Source organism: Podarcis filfolensis (assembly GCF_964270895.1).
Source record: "Podarcis filfolensis genome assembly, chromosome: 17".
In the NCBI taxonomy this organism is placed as follows: Eukaryota; Metazoa; Chordata; class Lepidosauria; order Squamata; family Lacertidae; genus Podarcis; species Podarcis filfolensis.
In genome coordinates, this window is record NC_139621.1 from 35539013 (window position 1) to 35558503 (window position 19491).

Sequence of the window (19491 nt, forward strand, 5' to 3'; positions counted from 1 at the left end):
TTATGTACAGACTCAGTTGAACATGCTGCCACATAAGTGGTCCAGAATAGTAATCCTTGTGTGGATACTGATCTGGAAATGCAGAACCAGGTCACATGGCATGCCCCAGAGGTCCTGAAATCCAATCTAGCAATGAAGATGCATTCTAGTAGAGAAGAGACCCTTTTTGCCAGGCAGGGACTCAGCCTAGACTACCCAAGGCAGTAGCTTAAATTCTCTAATGAGCTGTTTCACTAACACAGTATTCTCCAGTTTTTCTTTATCTGAGATACTAATGAACCTGCCAAAAGGCTACAGAATGCCAAAGGAATGCTAGACTCTAGGCCAGAGTGTAGCCTGTTTGAGAAATCTGATCCTCATTGAGCAGGGGTGCTTGAATCAGTTGTAATCTGGTGGTTGTCAGGAAAGTTGTGTGCCAGGGAGCTGTCCGTGGTTTTGCATACTTGGTTTGCATATTCTTTGCTGTTGCACTTTCTGCACATGACATGCTTCACTAGTTCAACTGTGGGCCCTTCTAATCATAGGACATGGCAATCTGCTACCACCTATGCCCTACAGGGCTTCATGCTGTTTCCAATTACTTTGACCAGCAGAAAATGAAGGAGAATATCATTCTGGAAGATCTGCTAAACTCTGGGACTGTAGGAGTGATCACCTTCAAAGAGAACTTCCCACTATTATTTTTCCATTCTGTAAAATAAGCTAGCCAAAATTCTCCTAATTGCTTTCAATAGATGTTGGATTAGACTTTGGGTGTAGGGTTGCCATATTTTGAACAGCAAAATAAGACTTCTACTTTTAACTGCTGACTTCTACTTTTAACTATGGATCATTATGATGACTCTCATTTGACAATACCCATGAAAAAGAGGACATGTCCTGGAAAAAGAGGACATATGGAAACCATAAAATAACTTTAATAATTTCTGCCATTATGTTTCTCGCAGTATTGATCTGACTGTATAATGATAACTGCTTTCAAAGTCAGATTTGAATGCTTAAATGCAGTCACCTGTATATTTGTCCAATGAACACTCAAAACATTACATAGATTTACAGTCCCACAGATCTAAATGTTTCAAATAATGGGGTATCTTGTCCATATCTTAGATCAAATGATGGGTTGTACTGAGCATCTGAAACAACAACAATAACAAACAAACCAAAATGCATTGCCGCTGAGCAATGCAAGTGTGCTATATTTTCATATATGGGGATTTCTATTTTTCAGCAAACTTTAAATCAAAGTTTGATCCTTCCCCTCTTAAAAACCAAGTAATGCATCATTTCTGGTTTGAAGCACCATAATTTTGGTTTGAAGAATTTGAAGATGCATTCTTATCTCGTCTAAAGGGTCATGAGCACATCTATCCCAGTATAGCCTCTCATCACTAAACATATTGAAATTGCTGCTAGCTTTCAAACTGATCACCTGGTAAGGGAGAGGGGAAGTCTGATCTAGAGGGGGGTGAATCCATAAGCACACTGGCAGGTATTCAGCTTCCTGCTGCGTTCATGGATTTCTAGATTGGAATGAATACTATGCATGTAATCCCAGGTAGGGATGGATAGACAGCCTATGTCTGTTCCATTACAGTTTTACTTGTTCCTCAATCATAGGTCCAAATGAGCACATACAAAATGTGCATGTAAATTGTTCACACTCTTCCTGTAAAATATGCATTCCTCAATGTATTGAAGTGTTTTTCAATGCATTTTCCCCAAAAACATTTTTTTAAAGTAAAATGTATATTTTTTGTGCACTTCTGGGGACTGAAACTGCATAAAAAAATCTGCAGAAATAGGAAATCCAATTGATAGTCATGTTCTGAACTGCAGGTTTGGGAACATCAAATCATGTTGGTTCACTGTTAAAAGCATCCTGTGAAGCCTCTTTAATGTTTATCTTGGGAGGTACATACAGGGAACCCTGTTTCCATATGAAAGTACCGTACTCACTAGCTGAATAAGAGCTCTGGTTTTTCTTTGAGAAGAAAAATAAATTCATATATTTAAAAGTTAAGTCACTAAAAACAGATGAATGAAAAAGAGAAATGCAAGTAACAGAAGGAGAAACTACACTGAAAGGAAGAAAAAATGAGATTGTTTGGCACACTGTACTGGACTAATATGAATGAAATATTAAGGGCCAGAAGGAGATACAAATCAGGTTTATTGTTTTCCAAAATTAAGTTGGAAATCCAAAGAAGGAATGCTTTATAGAAAGGGGGAAGTGAGATTTTGGCCAAAGCTGAAAGTACTTAAAATCCACTGATTTTAATTTAAAGTAAGTCCTTAGAAACAACACACATATATCATAATAGAAAGAATACTATTGCATTTATGTCCTATTTGTAGCTTCTCAAAGGTAACTGGTTGGCTACTGTGGGAAATATGATTCTGGACTAAACTGGTCTTTGGTCTGATCCAACAAAGCTACTATTATGTTTTAAAAAAGGCTTAACTTTGACTAGACAGGGTCCTATGCTTTAAAACATTGTGTAACTGTCCATATACCCTAAGGAAACATCAAAAGTCAGGAGCATGAACACATAAAAAAGAAGATAAATAAGATTAATTCAGGTTTGTACAAGAAGAAAGCATCAACTTACCCACCATGTATGGTTCTCCACCAGAGACTAAACAAATCCTGTCTTACTGGAGCTACAACAGCACAAAGATTGCAGATCAGTGTTTCCCAACCGGGGGCCATATAGCTCCCTGGGGAGTCCCAGGACATTCCAGGGTGGCCACAGGTGAAAAATGCATAAATGGGGGGCCACAGAGGGAAGTGAAAAGTGAAGGGGGGGAAATCATTTATTTATTTTGTTTAAAATCCTGATTGGCTGGCTATCCACTTGGCCAATCAAAAGCAGGTAAGGGGGTGGCACACCAAGGCTTAATGCTCCTTTTTGCCATGTGCATTTTCTTGGAGCAGTCCTGGTTTGTTTCCGGTGGGAGAGGGGATTGCTTATGCTCCTATTTTGACCAGTAGAGCCCGCGATCCAGAACCCCCACGTCAGGTATGTGTGGTGGTGGGGTGGCAATGGGTAGGGCTAGGGGAGCCAGAGCTGCTTTTTGCTGCCACCCGTTCTGGGCTGGAATACATTATACCAATCCTGCCCCTTGGACTGAACTCTTTTAAAAATACTGAGCATGGTGACTGTTATTCATATTATTAAAAAACTTCTCAAAACTTGTAAGGCCAAGATGTACAATGCCACCCCCCAATCAAAGAAAAATGGGGGGGGGTGATGACAAGGAAGGATGAATAAGGATGAGAGTAAAAGAAGCTGTATCTGCATTTTGGTTTTCAAAAAGCCCTTCCTTCAGCTGGAGGGATATAGGCATGCTGGAATATAGGTCAGTACAGAGTTCCACATGCCCTTTCATCTAGGTTTTCCTGCTGTTGTATATTGACAGTGGAATTCTAACACTGACACTAAGGAGGAAGAAGCTGAGAATAAGTAATTAAGAGGGTAGGCAGGTAGGTGGGGCAGTGTCCCATTTGCCCTAATGGATCAGCCTCCACGGCACACCTCAAACATTATATTTCTCTATGTGGTCTCCAATACTAAGGTAGCCATCATTTCTATTTTTATTCATATCTACAACTATGAGATTAATTGTATCTTGTTTATTGATTCATAACTAAATAAGAATATGAGGCACCTCTGCATAAGTGTGCATTCACATACCACGTAAAGTACAGTGGTACCTCGGGTTACATATGCTTCAGGTTACATACGCTTCAGGTTACAGACTCCGCTAACCCAGAAATAGTGCTTCAGGTTAAGAACTTTGCTTCAGGATGAGAACAGAAATCGTGCTCTGGCGGCGCAGCAGCAGCAGGAGGCCCCATTAGCTAAAGTGGGGCTTCAGGTTAAAAACAGTTTCAGGTTAAGTACGGACCTCCGGAACGAATTAAGTACTTAATCCAAGGTACCACTGTACATAAAAAGATTGAGGCATCTGACTGAAAGCTGGGATTCATGTTCAGGTCACAATTCTGCATTTCAAGTCTGAACTGCAGCTCAACCCCTGAAGCTTTTGGGGAATGGGGGAAGCAAGATGCAAATACATTGTACTGTGAAATATAAATGAGGCCTCTTGAACACGAATCTTTACGGTACTTCTGTAGTTTTGTGTTCACTGTGTAGCTTTAAGTAGTTTTACTGGCTGTGATTAGATAGCAGGAGCATGAAGGTTCATCAAACCAGGTTCTTTCAGAATCTGACAACTTTGTGATGGTTGTGAGTTGCACAAAAACTCGCTAGGGATTAATCTGTGACAATCAAAATCATTTTTACGTGTGACCTATTCTAAATCTGAACTCTGATCCCTAGGGAAGAGAGGTTAGTATATTAATCCAATACACTGTTATGTAGTGCCTGATCTTGGCTCCTATTGTGTAATTTTACCAGTAGCCATGAAAAAGAAAACAAATTCTCACATTAACTGATAAATGCCTATACTAGGGAATGTTTCTTTTTTCAGTATGGTATAATTTAGGAATGAAGCAAAAAGCCTGCGTAAATAAGTAACTGTAGCATGGGTAAGTAAGTGGCTTTACAACCCATCCTACTACCACCTGCACCCCCTCCTCATTTTCTAATGTATCTTTTGCAGTAATTAATTACATCTCTTGTGGATTCCTTTCTTTCATACTGTTGCTGGCAATCAGGTAGATAAAGTGAAAAAAAATGTTGGTGCCCTATGGTATTAAAAGTGAAGGGTTTTCACACTGTCAGGGTAATGAATTCTGCAAGGGTTTGAAGCGCTTGAGTGTGGGGGGACTCTCTCTGTGTCATGTGCCTGGGAGTGACAACCCCCAGTGGTTAATTACTGCCACGGATGAGAGCTGAGCTGGTAGCAAAATGAGATAAGTTCATTATGAGCTAAATTTGAAGTTAATTGGATTCACATTTTCACCCATTAGTATACAAAGATACACCCAGAAAGGCTCTTTTTTTTGTGAGAAGACAGTTGTATGTAAGCAAGGCACAGAAAAAGACCCCATTGTCTTAGCTTTTATGTCTTCATACCTATATATTTCTACACACACACACTCCCCAATGGCTTTTTAATAAAACCTTTGCTGCAGCCTTCCACTACTTTATAATGTTCAGCTGGAGGTCTATCTGCTCAGAGGCTAGTCCCACTGAGATCAATGGAACTTACTCCCAGGTAAATGTGCATGGGACTGGAGCCTGCTCCTACTGAAGTTAATACAGTTTAAGCAGACAGACTGTGTGTACAGGATTGCAGCACACAGGGGAAGACTGGCTAGGTCAGATCAGTGGTCCATGAAGCCTGATATCCAGTTTTGTGATAGTGTTCATTTCAGGAGAGGAAATACATACAACAACAGGGTATATAGCTTCCTGATATTTAGCTCAGGGTGCAAGAAATGAGCTAAAAATGGAAACATAAGACCTCAGAACTTTGCAGTGTTTTCCAAAAAATGACAAAACATTTATAGAAACATGTTTTATTCTTTTCTTCAGCTAGAGGCACATGTTCTTTTCTTGTTGCAGTGATTTTTAGCAGTGATTTAAAACTTTCATCCAGTGCCACAAACACTTTTTAGAATGCCAATTTCTGCCAGGACAAGTCCATATTGTGTTCACCTCCTTGTTTCACATGCCTGCTAACATACAGTGGTACCTCGCAAGACGAATGCCTCGGAAGACGAAAGAGTTTTTCGTTTTTTGAGTTGCTTCGCAAGACGAATTTCCCTATGGGCTTGCTTCGCAAGACGAAAACGTCTTGCACGTTTGTTTCCTTTTTCTTAAAACCGCTTGAAGAGGTGCAGTTGCGACTTGACCGTGCTTCGCAAAATGAAAAATTCGCAAGATGAAAAAACTCGCAGAACGAATTAATTTCGTCTTGCGAGGCACCACTGTATATTAGTTATGACATTGCAAACAACACTTAATTTTTTATAGCTTGTTTGCTTATTGTAGAATGTGCAAAAACCTTACTCAGAACAGATTTTCATGAACAGAATTCCACTCATTTCTCTGCTGTGTGTCTTGTTCTTCATTTCTCCTAACCTCCTCTACCTTCTGAATATGTACTATGGAGGATTGGTGGGGGGACACTCTGGAAGAGTGGGCATGAGGGGCTATAGGAGGAAGGTGGAAATCTCCTTCTCTCACAGTTCTCTAAATGTTGTTGGACTCCAACTGCCATCAGCCCTAGGCAGCATGGCCAATGGTGAGGAATGTCAGGAGTTGTAATCCAGCAAAGCTGTGGTGGTGGGGAGACACTTTTTTGGCAGATCTACTGCCAATCTGGGACACAGGTGGCACTGTGGGTTAAACCACAGAGCCTAGGACTTGCCGATCAGAAGGTCGGCGGTTCGAATCCCCGCGATGGGGTGAGCTCCCGTTGCTCAGTTTCTGCTCCTGCCAACCTAGCAGTTTGAAAGCACGTCAAAGTGCAAGTAGATAAATAGGTACCGCTCCAGCGGGAAGGTAAATGGTGTTTCCGTGCGCTGCTCTGGTTCACCAGAAGCAGCTTAGTCATGCTGGCCACATGACCCAGAAGCTGTATGCGGCTCCCTTGGCCAATAAAAGCGGGATGAGCACCGCAACCCCAGAGTCGGCCACGACTGGACCTAATGGTCAGGGGTCCCTTTACCTTCAGCTCACCAAGGGCAGAAGATGAGGAATGGGAATGACATCCATCCCTCACTGCAGTGTGTACTATTATGTTTGCTGAAACCAAATGTAGAGGTGCATATGCTCCACATTGTTATTGTTATTGGTTCCCCCCATTTGATATGGAAAATCTTAATAAACTATTTTGAACCCCCCTCCACAACTCTGCCTGGCCCAGGGCTGGTATAGTTTTAATCCATGGCCTCTTATAACATGCCCCGGATTTGTGCCCACCTCCAGCACTGCTGGTGGGACAGCGACCACAGTACAGTTTTGTACTGCTGAAACAAGGAGGTTTCTGTTCACAAAGAGGGGAAGGAGTTCAGAGCATCCAGTGACTCCTCAGCTACCTTCCCACAGAGTTTAAGATTATTTCCTCAGTCATTTTTCTCCTGAAATTCAGAATCTCACAGAAGAAATTAGCTGTACCAAGTGTATGACTGCCAGAAAACAAATTATTGGTGTACAATCTTAGTTCCTTACTGTCTTGTGCCTTTCAGTGTGGTTTATTTGAACAATACACTGATTGATTTGTATTATAGAACTTCAAAACATAAATGTTTATTGATAATTTTCAGTGTTATTGAGTTTCTAATTTTTTGCAATATACAGGAAAGGGTTCCAGCAGTCTTTCCCCTGCCTCTTCATATTTGGTGCAATCCGCAGAATTTCTGTACAGTCATAGCCATCTCTTAAACATTTTCCTTAATATGCTACTATGTGGCATGCCGTTATTTAAGACTCACTTGTGGGTAAAAAGCTACAAGAACATCAAATCCAGGAATGAGAAACCAATGTCTTATATGTTGGATGCAGTGTCTGGGTGGAAATCGTCAAAATACAGATGTATGGCAACAACTTTTGTGTCCGGATTTTCACTTTTTGAAATCTGGCAACCCTAGTATTTGGTTATTGTGATATTCATTCATTTTTAATGACATGTCAGTTAAATGGTATATAAATATTAATTTGTTTAATATGACTTTTAAGATACCTTATAATAGGAAAGTTGTTATGATGAACAAAATAACAATTTTAAAGGATTTAGTGACTTTCTAGTATTGTGTATAGCCCATGGATATATCAAATTTTAGTTGTTTATTGTGCTGCTGACTCTGCATATAGTGGATGACATGCTTATTTTTGAATAAATCCTTGTTGCTATTATTATTGTTGGCATTATAAGGCAGTATGACCTTTGCAGCAAGTTATTTCATGTAGCCAGTGGCACCAGACAATGGAGACAGTGGATTGCTTTAGCTGCAGTCATATAGTACCTAGGTAGCAGGTTTCATTAGGACTGAAATGGGATATAATCCACCAAAGTTTGTCAAGATACATTAGAATGAATAGGAATTGCATAAGAACACAACTGGCACAAAGCACCCAGAAGGGCACAGTGCTGTTTTTGTGTGAACATTTTCTATGGCTCTCATATAAATGTGCAGAAGTGCTTAGGAACCTTCCTTTTATAGTGTTTAACATTAAAGAGAGTAAAGTAACAGTTGTAATAACATATTTGCGTTTTCACAGAAGGTGGAAAGCAGTTGATTATCAGCAAAATATAAACTGCCATTTGTCAGCTAATCAATTATCTGGAGGGCTCAGTGCTAACAGTAGACAATACTCCTGTTACGGATAGACAAGAGTGAGCTGTATATGTTCCCTCTGTCACTGACAATGACATACAGTCAGCCCTGTTTGAGCTGACATAAGGTCATCTTTTCCTTCCCAGTGAGACTGGGCAGCTCTAAGAACTGTCGGCTGGCATTTTTAAACTATGATATTACAAACTCCACTGGCTCCTGTGATCTGTTTTACATTCCTTTGTTACCGAGTTTCTTGAGCTTGTGGAGATTGAGTCAATGAATTTCCTGATTCCTATACCCTGTCCTTTCTTCTCTTTTCTGATTTAATTTTGATGAACAATAAAGGCCAACATTTCTAGCTAACTGTTGGTTCAACTCCCAGTTCTCAGCCAATTAGGGGCTGCTAATAGGTAATAATTCAGCAATTGATTTTTATCCCTCCCACGCAGTTTAATGGGACATCTCAGGACCGTGCCATGTTCAGTGTATTTGACTTCTGAATGAATCCTATATTTTAAGTGATAGAGAAAGTATAAGCTTGCAACTAATTTGACTGCTGCTGCTTCTACTAGTGCATTGTAGTTATTTAGCACCTATAGTGTGTAGAGCATTGTTCATAACATAGAAGCTACATGGTTCTTGTCTGGGCAGCTAGCATCTCACACATAATATCAGGGTTCAATGGCATTCTTCTTAAGGTGGATTTACATATTTGATTTCAATATGAGACTGGTTTTCTATAGCTTGGATTGCTTTTTAAATATGTGTAGGCATTAACCCATCAGTGACAGAAAAGTGTCCCTGTGAAAAACAATTAATCACACAAGTGGGTGGTTAGCGGGCCACCAATGGGTTTCTTAAGGACAACAGCTTACTAAAATACAAGAAAAATAAGAACCCCAAAAGGGAACTGAAAGTAAAAACAAAAAATAAGGGGGGGCAGGCAAAAGAGTGTGTTCGGTCCCCCAATATTTGTTGGGAGAGGGCCAGGCCCCCACAAGGCTGAGGGGACAGAGGAGGCCAGTGGAGCGGCTTCAGTGGCTGGCTCCTCTTGAGCGTGAGAGAGGAGGAGCCACTGGCCACTGAAGCCATTCCAGGGGGGCTCCTCACTCAGCCTCCTCCCAATGATGCAGCATCATGTGCTTGATGTCACATGTGCACGATGTGCACTGGGCCCCCTCAATCTTGGGAGCAAGTTGGCGCCTCTGCATTGGACTTTTAAATATCTCTTTCCTTTATCCCGTTGCTTTTTATGCCTACTTCTTGCAGCTTATCACGTATTTCTTTATTATGATTCATTGGGGTATATTAGTTGTACATACAGTATTTCTGCAAAATATTACATTTATAGTTTATGTGTACAATGTTTTACCCACCCAAAACTCTGAGCATAAGAAGGTATATATAGCAGTAGGTACATTCCTATCTAAATTAAATGTCTTAGATATCAAAGCAAGCATGTGATTTAAGTTAAATGGGTGGCTGCTACCAAGGAAGGGTCTTGTAGGTGGTGGTAGCCAAGTTGTGGAATACCTTCCCCAGGGAGACCTGGAATACCTTTACAAAATGTTACTATATTCTAAACCACTGTTTATGTGTTGTGTAGATTCTGGTTACTTGCTTTTATTCTTCCCTTTGGACATTTATATGCTGCAGATTGTTATCTTAGCATATTGTGTTTTCAGTTGTATTTTATTGCTTAATGCTGAAGGCTGAGCCTTTGTATCTTCTGTAACCTTGATTAGGGATGACTCAAGTGAGCCAATAGCCTTGGGTGGCAGATTGACTCAGACTCATCAGTCCTTACTCAAAAGGCCTGAGCTGCCAGGCAGAGGCTCATATTCTTCTCAGAAATATATACTCTGTTTCTGGAATATTCAGAGAATGTGAGGCATGATTCTTGGGTGAGGTCCCTGTTAGAAGATACACTCATGAGAGTCTTTGGGCCAGGTTGAGATTTTTCTATTGATTTTAATTCTGTCTTTATTTTGTGAGTAGATCTTTTGAGTCACCAGGCACTACTTGGGTCTCGTAGAACTCTGATTCATTTCAGTGTGGCCTGTGGCAGGATAAATATCCTTTTGGACTGTGCGCCCGATATAAGGAGCTGCCATTTATGCCAAAAATGCAGCAGATGCTTTATAGTACTGAAAACCCAATAGGCATACAGCACAAATCTGATACATTGTTGAGACTGACAACTATTGAATGTATGTATGTATGGCTTTCTCTGCATTGCAACCTCACAAATTATTTATTTCAAATCAAATCCTGCTGACATCATAAGAAACAATTTGTCGGTGGATAATTCCTGGTAGTGGTTTGACAAGTTGATTAAAGAACAATGACTGTTTGCTATGATCAACAGTGCTCTGAAAAGTAAAGCTTAGGTAGAGATAGAAATGTGGCAGTTTGAAAACGAACAGGGTTAACTTTGCAGAACCAGCCACGCTTTTGCTACCTCTAAGAAAAGAGAGTTCTGCTACAAGGATAACATTGTTATCTTCTCTGTGTGCCCTTGCGGTTTGGACTTAAGTTTCCAGCTAGTTTGGTGAAGAGGTGTTCTTGGTAACCCTAAAGTGAATGAAGCTTTAAGAGAGGAGGAGTGGAATTTGGGGTAGGTGTGAGCCACTTTTGTCAGGAAAGTATTGGGAAGACAGGGTGGTTGTTGAAGCATCTGTATGACTTTAGGCTTTCAGTCTCTTGCATGTCTTTCATGAAACTTTTCTGAGCAACCATCATTAAAAAATGCAGGGTGTTTTTTTGAGGGGATTGGGGGAATTATGAGTGTGTGGTTGCTAACATTTAATACCTCTCAAGTGTTCAGTTTTAGAAATGTGGAAAAAACCGTAAGATCACTCTCACCTACTCAGACCTTCAAAAAAGACATTCAGTCAAGCCATCATCAACATGGCAGGTAGTTACTAACAGTACATGCCAAAGAGGAAGGTCATTGCTGATTGGTTGGCTGATTTAAAGCCTACCCTTGCTGATTGCCTCTGAAACTATAGGTATGCCTGTATAGAATAATTTATTGTCATTATTGTTGTAATACACTGGGAGTGTGAGTATTAGAGTGTGTAGTAGCATAAACATTGCAAAGCAAATATCAGTTCATCGGTTCATTAAAAGTCTATTGAATATAAAGCCTCCTTACATCTGCAGCTTATTTTTTCTGATTTCATTATGTCCAGGTTGTTGCTATACCTTACTCTGATAGCTTTAAAAAAAACCAGCCAGTACTTGACCTTTTCCTCCAGTGGAACTGTTTATGGACTATTTTCTCATCTTGCATGTGTGTGTGTGTGTGTGTGTGTGTGTGTGTGTGTAGCAATACCAAGAATTATTTAAAGCTTTATTGTCTGCAGATTAATGTCCAGTTCTAAATACTCAAGAAAAGCATGTGCTACAGCACTGCTGAGGCTGCATTATTTCAGAATGTAGGTGTGTAATGCCATATTTGAATTTTCAGTTTGCTCCTTTCAAAACTCCTTGCATGTAAAACCTACTTTGCCAAAAAGAAGGTTGAACTAGAGCTCAATGTCCCGATACTCTTATCTCCCATGCAAGGCTGGCCTTACCATTAGGCAAAGTGAGACATACCATGTGCCCTTTCTGAATGAGTAGATTGCTCTCATGGCAAGAAATGTTGCTGAATGTAACTGAGCGGTAATGGTTACGTTATCCTTTTTTTGGCCCCTAAGGATAATAATGTCCAAATATTGCATTTGATGTTTATTTGAACTTTTGACAAAGACAAATGTAAGCATTGTAACAGCGGAAGATCTCTGATCTTACTTTCACACAGAAGTAAATCTTCTTCAACACTAGAAATAAGGTTTCAAAACTTTACTTGCAGAACTTGTTTCAAATGTTATAAAATAACAAAGATACATTGTTTTCAGTTTTACAAACGTTCTCCCACTGGTCCCATTGTGAGCCTCTAAATAAATATATTTTACTAAAAAGTAGCTTTCTAGCTATAGATCAAAATACTATGTCTTGCTCTTTCTGCTGCATGCATTTTGGCCAACACCCAAAGACCAACAGTTACATGGATTTATTTCTGTATTTGTGTGATGCAAGCAGCTTCATCTGCATACATAAACACTAGCAAAGGTACTCAGGTAACAGCTTCTCTCACCACTGCCTTGTGATTTAACTTGTGATCCAAACGTAAAACTCAGTCACAAGGTAGGCTACCACAATCCATATGGAAAAATACCGGCTACGTGCTTAAAGTATTCTTTATAGCAACCTGAATACAATGCAACTAAAGTACAGCATGCTATGTAACATTTCATAGTTTCATAATTTCAGAAAAGTCTGTCAAATTCCTTTTCCTTAGGTTCAATAGGTTTGAAACCTTCCCTTTCACTCCTTTCTTTTTGATAATGTTGCTTTCTCAGATGTTAATCTGAGCCTTGCAAAGTACACAGAGCTGAAGGAGAAAGTAAGAAAAAGTTTTCTTTCAACTTCCACTGTCAGCAATATATACTTTTCACATGGGGGAAGGTAATTACTCTTTCTGCCCCATGATGAAGGGACAGTAAGTAGGACCCTTATTTTAGTTGGGGTGCTCAGAGGTTTCACAGACACCCCAAGAGGTCCTCAAGGACATCATTGCAGCAGTTAGGAGTGTGCTGATGACTCCATGGTTACAAGATCATAATATTTGTGACAGATCCATCCCAGAATAAACAAAACCGCTTATTAGAATCAATGAGTTTCAAGCCCCTGGTTTTTCCATTCACAGATGAGTAATGGATATCCACAGGAGGTGAATGTTGAAATTTCTTTTATTTGACAACATATTTTAGCTGTTCACAATAAATGGTATGTTTTTGGAAATTGGGCATATTTAGGGCATTTCTGTTTCTTTCATCCTTATGTCCTTTAGGATGAATGATGATAGAATTCTGTTCAGATATATTCAGAACATAATGAATTTGCAGGTTCCGTTCTACATTTCTTGTGCATATTTAAATAGCCCTTCTTATCAGAGAGGTCTTCAGTTTGCATTCTCTTTTTCAGTCATTAGGGAAAAGACACTGAAAATCTTGCACTCTTGGTAGCTCACCTCATTGTGTTGTTAATCACAAGTCTTAACCAAACCAGAATGGTGATGGGGGTGTCAATAAAAGGGCTTATTTTATCATATGTAGTGGGAATATAAAATTGTAATATACTTTTGTAGTACAGTTTTTTTGCTGAAGTATCAAAAATGATAAAATAAATCACACAAGTGAGCTTGTCATAACCTTTTTTTAGTCAAATAACTTGACTTGAAATAGCCAAAAGGTAGAAAGACTGACACATCAAACTTTGGTGTCAAAGAGTATGGCACTTAGCCTTGTCAGGAAAGTTAATACATTAGTTCAAACCCTCAGAAGAACAGACTGTAGCAGATTTGCTTTTATAACATGGTATCCTTTAATTCAGTATGTCAATGATGGTCTTTCTCAGATGCCACACATTTCACCAGTACTTTTTCAATGAGTTATTGAGATAGCTCTCACACTAGTTGTGTCCTTCATTCAGGCTATGTTATCTTCTGGCAGTCTTTTTCAGTCAACCTGTTTATTGAGCATTCATTCTGAGTTGTCTGCTGGGAGGTTATATGATGTCACATCAAAGAATTGTTATCCCATATTTTCCAGTGCATTTCCTTATCCTTACCACTAAGAGAGCTTTTTTCCCTTTTTGAACTGGTTTTGTGCAAGGGTGCAAAATCCATTTAATTTTGCAACCTGAATTTGCTAGTATGCAGTTGACAATAGTCTAGAAGTGCTTCTGTTTCTATTTAATAAGAGTATATTTTACCTATACCTTGAATGAAGATTGTTTTATTTTGGGGGGTTTGTTTTGCCTCTTACATTAACTTTTTTAAATCTAGAAAAGGGTCCTCACATCGCTCAGAAAAATAAATCTGTTTTCAATCTGTTTGACATGTCAGATCTGCAAAGAAACTTAAGAATAAGCAGGAACAAGTAGAGTTCAAAGCTGGTTTGCTACTAACCTGTTTGCAGTGCTGTTTGCCATTGCTCTCAGTCTCTTACTTTGTGGCAGCTTATAAAGAAAGGGAAATCTTTCTCATTTCTGCCAAAGCTAAGGCTGGGGGGAAAACATCCCACTTTGGTATTCGCAGTACAGTTATGACAAATGCATGGCCTGTGTTCTGAGTGTTAAGGGAAATGTAAAAACATGTCTAGTTGTTGTGAATGCTCACATGGTGATTTGTTGGTTTGATTCTTCAGGTCGTGATTTGGCAAGCACAACCCTCCCTGGATACCCTCCGCACGTCCCCCCTGCTGGACAGGGCAGCTACTCTGCTCCAACGCTGACAGGGATGGTGCCTGGTGAGTTTCCATTTAAAAAAAGAAAGAAAAGAAAGAAACAGTCTTTTAGCAGCAAAGCCAAGTGCTGCCTTTGTGCTCTGCTTTCATACCATTGGCAGGCATAGTAATGGCACTGAATGAAAGAGGAGATGTAAAACAGGCAAATTGAACTACTGCCTTTCTCACAGTCTTTTAATTTCACCTAGGCTGCTGTTCTATAGCTCAAGTAAACTGAGTTCAAGCTGGTTTAGGACTACGTGAAGTTAGAGGGAGACTTAAATTCATATGCCTTGGGTTACATAGGACTGTGGACTGGAAAAAGAGAATTTATTCGGTCAAAACATGTAGGAAAAGAAGTGTCTAGCCTTGCTGCATGGCTGTTGGATACACATGATAAAATGTACATAAGGTTAATCTCAGAGTTACCTCACTTCTCTGAATTTTTGTCATGTGAATCATTTTAATTAACTTTGCTATAAGCATTTCTTGCAATTGTGCCAGAGGAATCTCATACTTTGAAATTATGCTGCTTAATATGGGTGCCTGCAAATGATCTCTTCCAAGGCTTTTCACACATGAGATCTTAGCCATTAATGTCTCCAGTGAATCACCTAATGTTCCCTTTTGTTCACCTTTGGTCTTTCTTATATTTGCTTTAAAAGAAGCCAACCATTTCCTGGGCTGTTATTTGATGTAAGAACATCTCAAGCTTGGCTATGATAATTGAAAGTGCCCTCTGCCAGGAGCAGGGCTTTCAAATTTTTCTGACAGTGGGGAAGAGTTGAAAAAGTTTTTACTCAGTACTTTGTAACATCAGACTTTAATAATGCATGCATACTGGGCAGTATTTAGTAACATTAGGAAATGGTGAATTATTGCCCATATTTAGAACTGTAGTGAAGTAGTAGAAATATTAAATTTAAGAAAACTGTTACTGTTTACAGAGAAGGACTGGTGGAATTTCTCATACATTTAGAAAAGATACTTCTCTTCCCCCACTGGAAAGCCACATTTTCAATTCACTGGGAAAAAGATTCAGGAATGTTCCATCCTTGACAACTGCACTCTGCTTCCTCTGGCCATTCAGGCAGTCAAAGTTTATTGGTCCAAACACAAGTAATATAAGCAACATCACCTACTCTTCTCCCCATTGCCATGGACTTTTTGTTCAGTGAGTCTATGATGGATTAAACAACTGAGTCCCCCCCCCCCAATTCATTGTTACCAACATAAACCAACCCCTCTATTCTTCCCTAGCTCAAATTAAAAATATAATCTGAAAATCCCAAAGATCTTCTCTGCTATAGTGCTACTTCACACATGCACCTGGCTTTAGGGATGAATGAATCTGTCATGTTCAGAATCTCCTAGTTTCTCATTTTCCCAATCTTAAATCCTGCTCCCACATTCCTACATCAGCTTCCATTATTTTAAAAAATGTTTTCAAGAGCATTTGTAAGCATTTTAATGTGCATTCTCCTAATTTTTGCAAGCAATTCCCCTAAGTTGCATTTTGTATACTATTTGCACAAGCGTATAAAATGTATTTTTCTACACGTTATTTGCTTGGTGAACTGCATTGCAAAATTTGGATAAGTGCTGATATTAAAGGATCACCGAATTTTGGGTTGTGTGTGGTTTGAGAATGAATTAGGGAGCCACACGAAAATGTGAATGGAACTGAATCCCCACTGCCTGGCCGGTTACCTAGCTTATGCGAACTGAATGTTGTACCGGCTTCCTGAAATCCTCCTTCACACTCTCAGAATAGGCATATTTTCTTACAATCATTACACACAACATGGACTAATTGGAGAGTATGGTCATAATTCAGGCTGATCCTTTAGACAAATGTTCTGCATACTGGGCAGTCTCTCCCCCCCTTTTTTTCTTTTACTAGCAGTCTGTTCCTCTGCCATATTGCAAGCTCCTTTTAAAACTTCTGAGTTTTAAAAATGGTTGGCCCATCCCTCATGATGAGTTGCTATTAAAATGTTAAAAACCAAAGCAAGTATTTGGTGTCAAGTCACATGAATTAGGACCTGTAGTATGGAGTGCTCCTGTTTAAGATTTCAGCCAGCCAGCCAAGCAATTTCTTAAGATATTCCATTTTATTCCTGTCCAGCAACAGCCAGTCACAGTTCTGTATGTAATGGGCATATTCAGCCCTCATTGGATTGTTTTTGGCCCCCTCCCCCATATATATTCATATATTGGTAAAAGTGCATTGGGGGCTGAAGTATTGTCATAAAGGTTGTGTATACATATGCTACACAAGTGTTACACAAATATGATCGTTCCCCTGTGAGCTGTTCTAGGGTTTGTCCTGACCCTCCCCCAGGGTTGGATTAACTTTTAAGACCCTAAATTGTATCAAACACAGCACAAAGTAACTGTCCTGTCGGTGCAAGGTTTACAGTTGTGCAACACTACTTCTCCCCTTCACCTCCATGCATCCCCTAAATCTGTTCTGGGTTTTCCCCAACCCTCTAGAGCAGATTTGGGGAGAGGGAAGGGTGCATGTGGAGGGGGGGGAGGAGCCCTGCTGCACAAGCATAAATCATTGCACTGATGGGACAGTTGCTTAATCTCATGCTCTACCAACTGAGCTAGCCGGGCGATGCGACAGTTGCTTAGTACTACATTGGATAGATAACTATGTTTCTAACAACATACACCTACACAGATAAAGTTCCATGTTTTCTTCTAATAGCAACGTTCTGCTCTACAAAAGTGAAAGTTATCTGCTGGTTTTAAAAAGCCTTCTTGCTCATTTAAACTAGGCTTTGCTAACTAGCATCCAAAATAACTTTTTGATCATCTCTTGTCACTTATTGTTTGGAGGGGCAGTTTCAGAAGCCTCTTATGAATGCATGCAGTCTTTTATGATTTGGCTCTGAAACAGCCAGCAGATCAGCTTTATTACACACACACATCAGTGTTTGTACTCTAATATGACTGAATTATTCTGTCCTGACATTTATACAAGGAGGATTCATTTCACCAGTTCTCAGAAACTCACTTCTAGACATACTGATCTCCTGTAATTTTCAGAGCATATGCAAAAAGTGGATACAATAAATAATTTAATAATTAGCCATGAATTATGCCAATGACTAATTAACATGGGGTGCAAGGTACAAAGCGAGTAAGGGAGTTTTTGTTTCATGTTTTTTGACATTGCTATATAGCTTGATCCTCTTCTGCAAAGTGCTACACCAGGGGTGGCCAACTCCCAAGAGACGGCGATCTATTCCCAGAGTTAAAAACTGGCATCTACCCCCTTTTTTGGGGTTGAGGTCAAAGGTGTTGAGCTTTTTGGGGGGAGCCGAAGTTGTTGATCTTTGGGGGGGGGGAGCCAGTGATCTACCAGTGATCTACCACAGAAGTCCGGTGATCTACTGGTAGGTCACGATCTACCTGTTGGACATGCCTGTGCTATACTATAGTCTTTTAATTTCTGTAGTATTTGCCAAAGGATGTGCTAGGTAATTTGGAAGCAGAATTTGTGATAGGCAGGTCAGAACTGGGAGGCAACTGATATGGATCCAGGTGTCCCTATAGCTAGCAGATGAAAGGCCAGACCAGGAAAGCACCTAACAGATTTCCCCTCAGGAATGCCTGGACAAATAGCCATCACACTCACCAGAGTTGAGTGGGGGAGGACTAGGGACCAAGCCCCCCAATTTTCAATGAAGGGGCTGCCCCCCAAGTTCCATGGCAGCTGCGCACCCCAGGTCCCCTCAAGCATGGGGGCAAGGTGGCACACCTGATCAGATTGAGTTGGTGCATAGTATCAGTCACTTACGGCATCATCAAGGACAATAGGGAGTGAATTTAAGCCAGTTTGGATGGTTTCTGACCCCATATGACCACCACATAAAGGTTCTTGCTCATGGCAATGGTACCTATGGCAAGGATAATGTTTAAAAGTTTATTATTGTGTGCACAGTCCCTTTTTTGTGTAATAACCACATGCCACTACTTCACGCTTCTGGTAGCAGTGGTAAAGGACCCCTGGATGGTTAAGCCCAGTCAAATTCAACTATGGGGTATGGCACTCATCTCCGCTTTCAGGTCAAGGGAGCCATCGTTTGTCCACAGACAGCTTTTCCAGGTCATGCGGCCAGGATGACTAAGCTGTTTCTGGTGCATGGAACACTGTGACAGGTGCCAGAGCTCACAGAAACTCCATTTACCTTCCCGTCACAGCAGTACCTATTTATCTACTTGCACTGGTGTGCTTTTGAACTGCTAGGTAACAGTAGTGCTGGTATGCAGCTACTACTCATGTGAAGAACTGCACCATATATGGTTCTTTCAGATGTTACTCTCCTGAGTGATGGCATGAGCAAGGTAGTTTCCATTCCTGCAGTCTTCTCTTGGGAGAACAATGTCTAAATTGGCCCTCTGTGGCATATATTTAGGAAATAATATGAAATGTGGAGCATGATCCAATAAGCAGAGAGGTTAGCATGATATACATAAATACTGTGTGAACCTGAATTTGTAGATGGCCTCTCAGTGGTTACACAGCCCACAGTTCCCAGGCTGGATGTAGATTATCTCATTTAACGTGTCATTACATATGTGCTTCTCAATGTGCATGCACTTGTGGAGATTGTACTATTATTCTCCCATGTATTAGATTCTCACAAATGATGGTGTAGACCTATGGTAGATGGTTACAAACATGCTTTTTGTTTTGGTCTGCTCATTTACTTATTGGGATTTAAAACCAGTTCTAACATGACAGCATTTCCAGTTGTTGTTTTTGCACTCAAGTAGCTAAGATGCAATGCATATATTACTGCTTTGTGGTGTGGTTGCTTTTGCAAAAATGTTTCCCAAGGTGAGATCTCATGGTAAATCACTAGGAGTCCTTTAGGGGAAAGAGCT

General features: G+C 40.2%; 1 protein-coding gene across 4 annotated transcripts in view; it reads left to right on the forward strand.

Moving 5' to 3' along the window:
• PAX5 (paired box 5) overlaps positions 1 to 19491 on the forward strand; it is a 265758-nt gene that overhangs the window by 193505 nt on the left and 52762 nt on the right. For all 4 annotated transcript variants that reach the window (XM_083593706.1, XM_083593703.1, XM_083593705.1 and 1 more), the window contains one exon: positions 14512 to 14613. In XM_083593706.1, coding sequence (XP_083449832.1) covers positions 14512 to 14613 — 102 coding nt within the window. The remainder of the gene's footprint in view (positions 1 to 14511; positions 14614 to 19491) is intronic.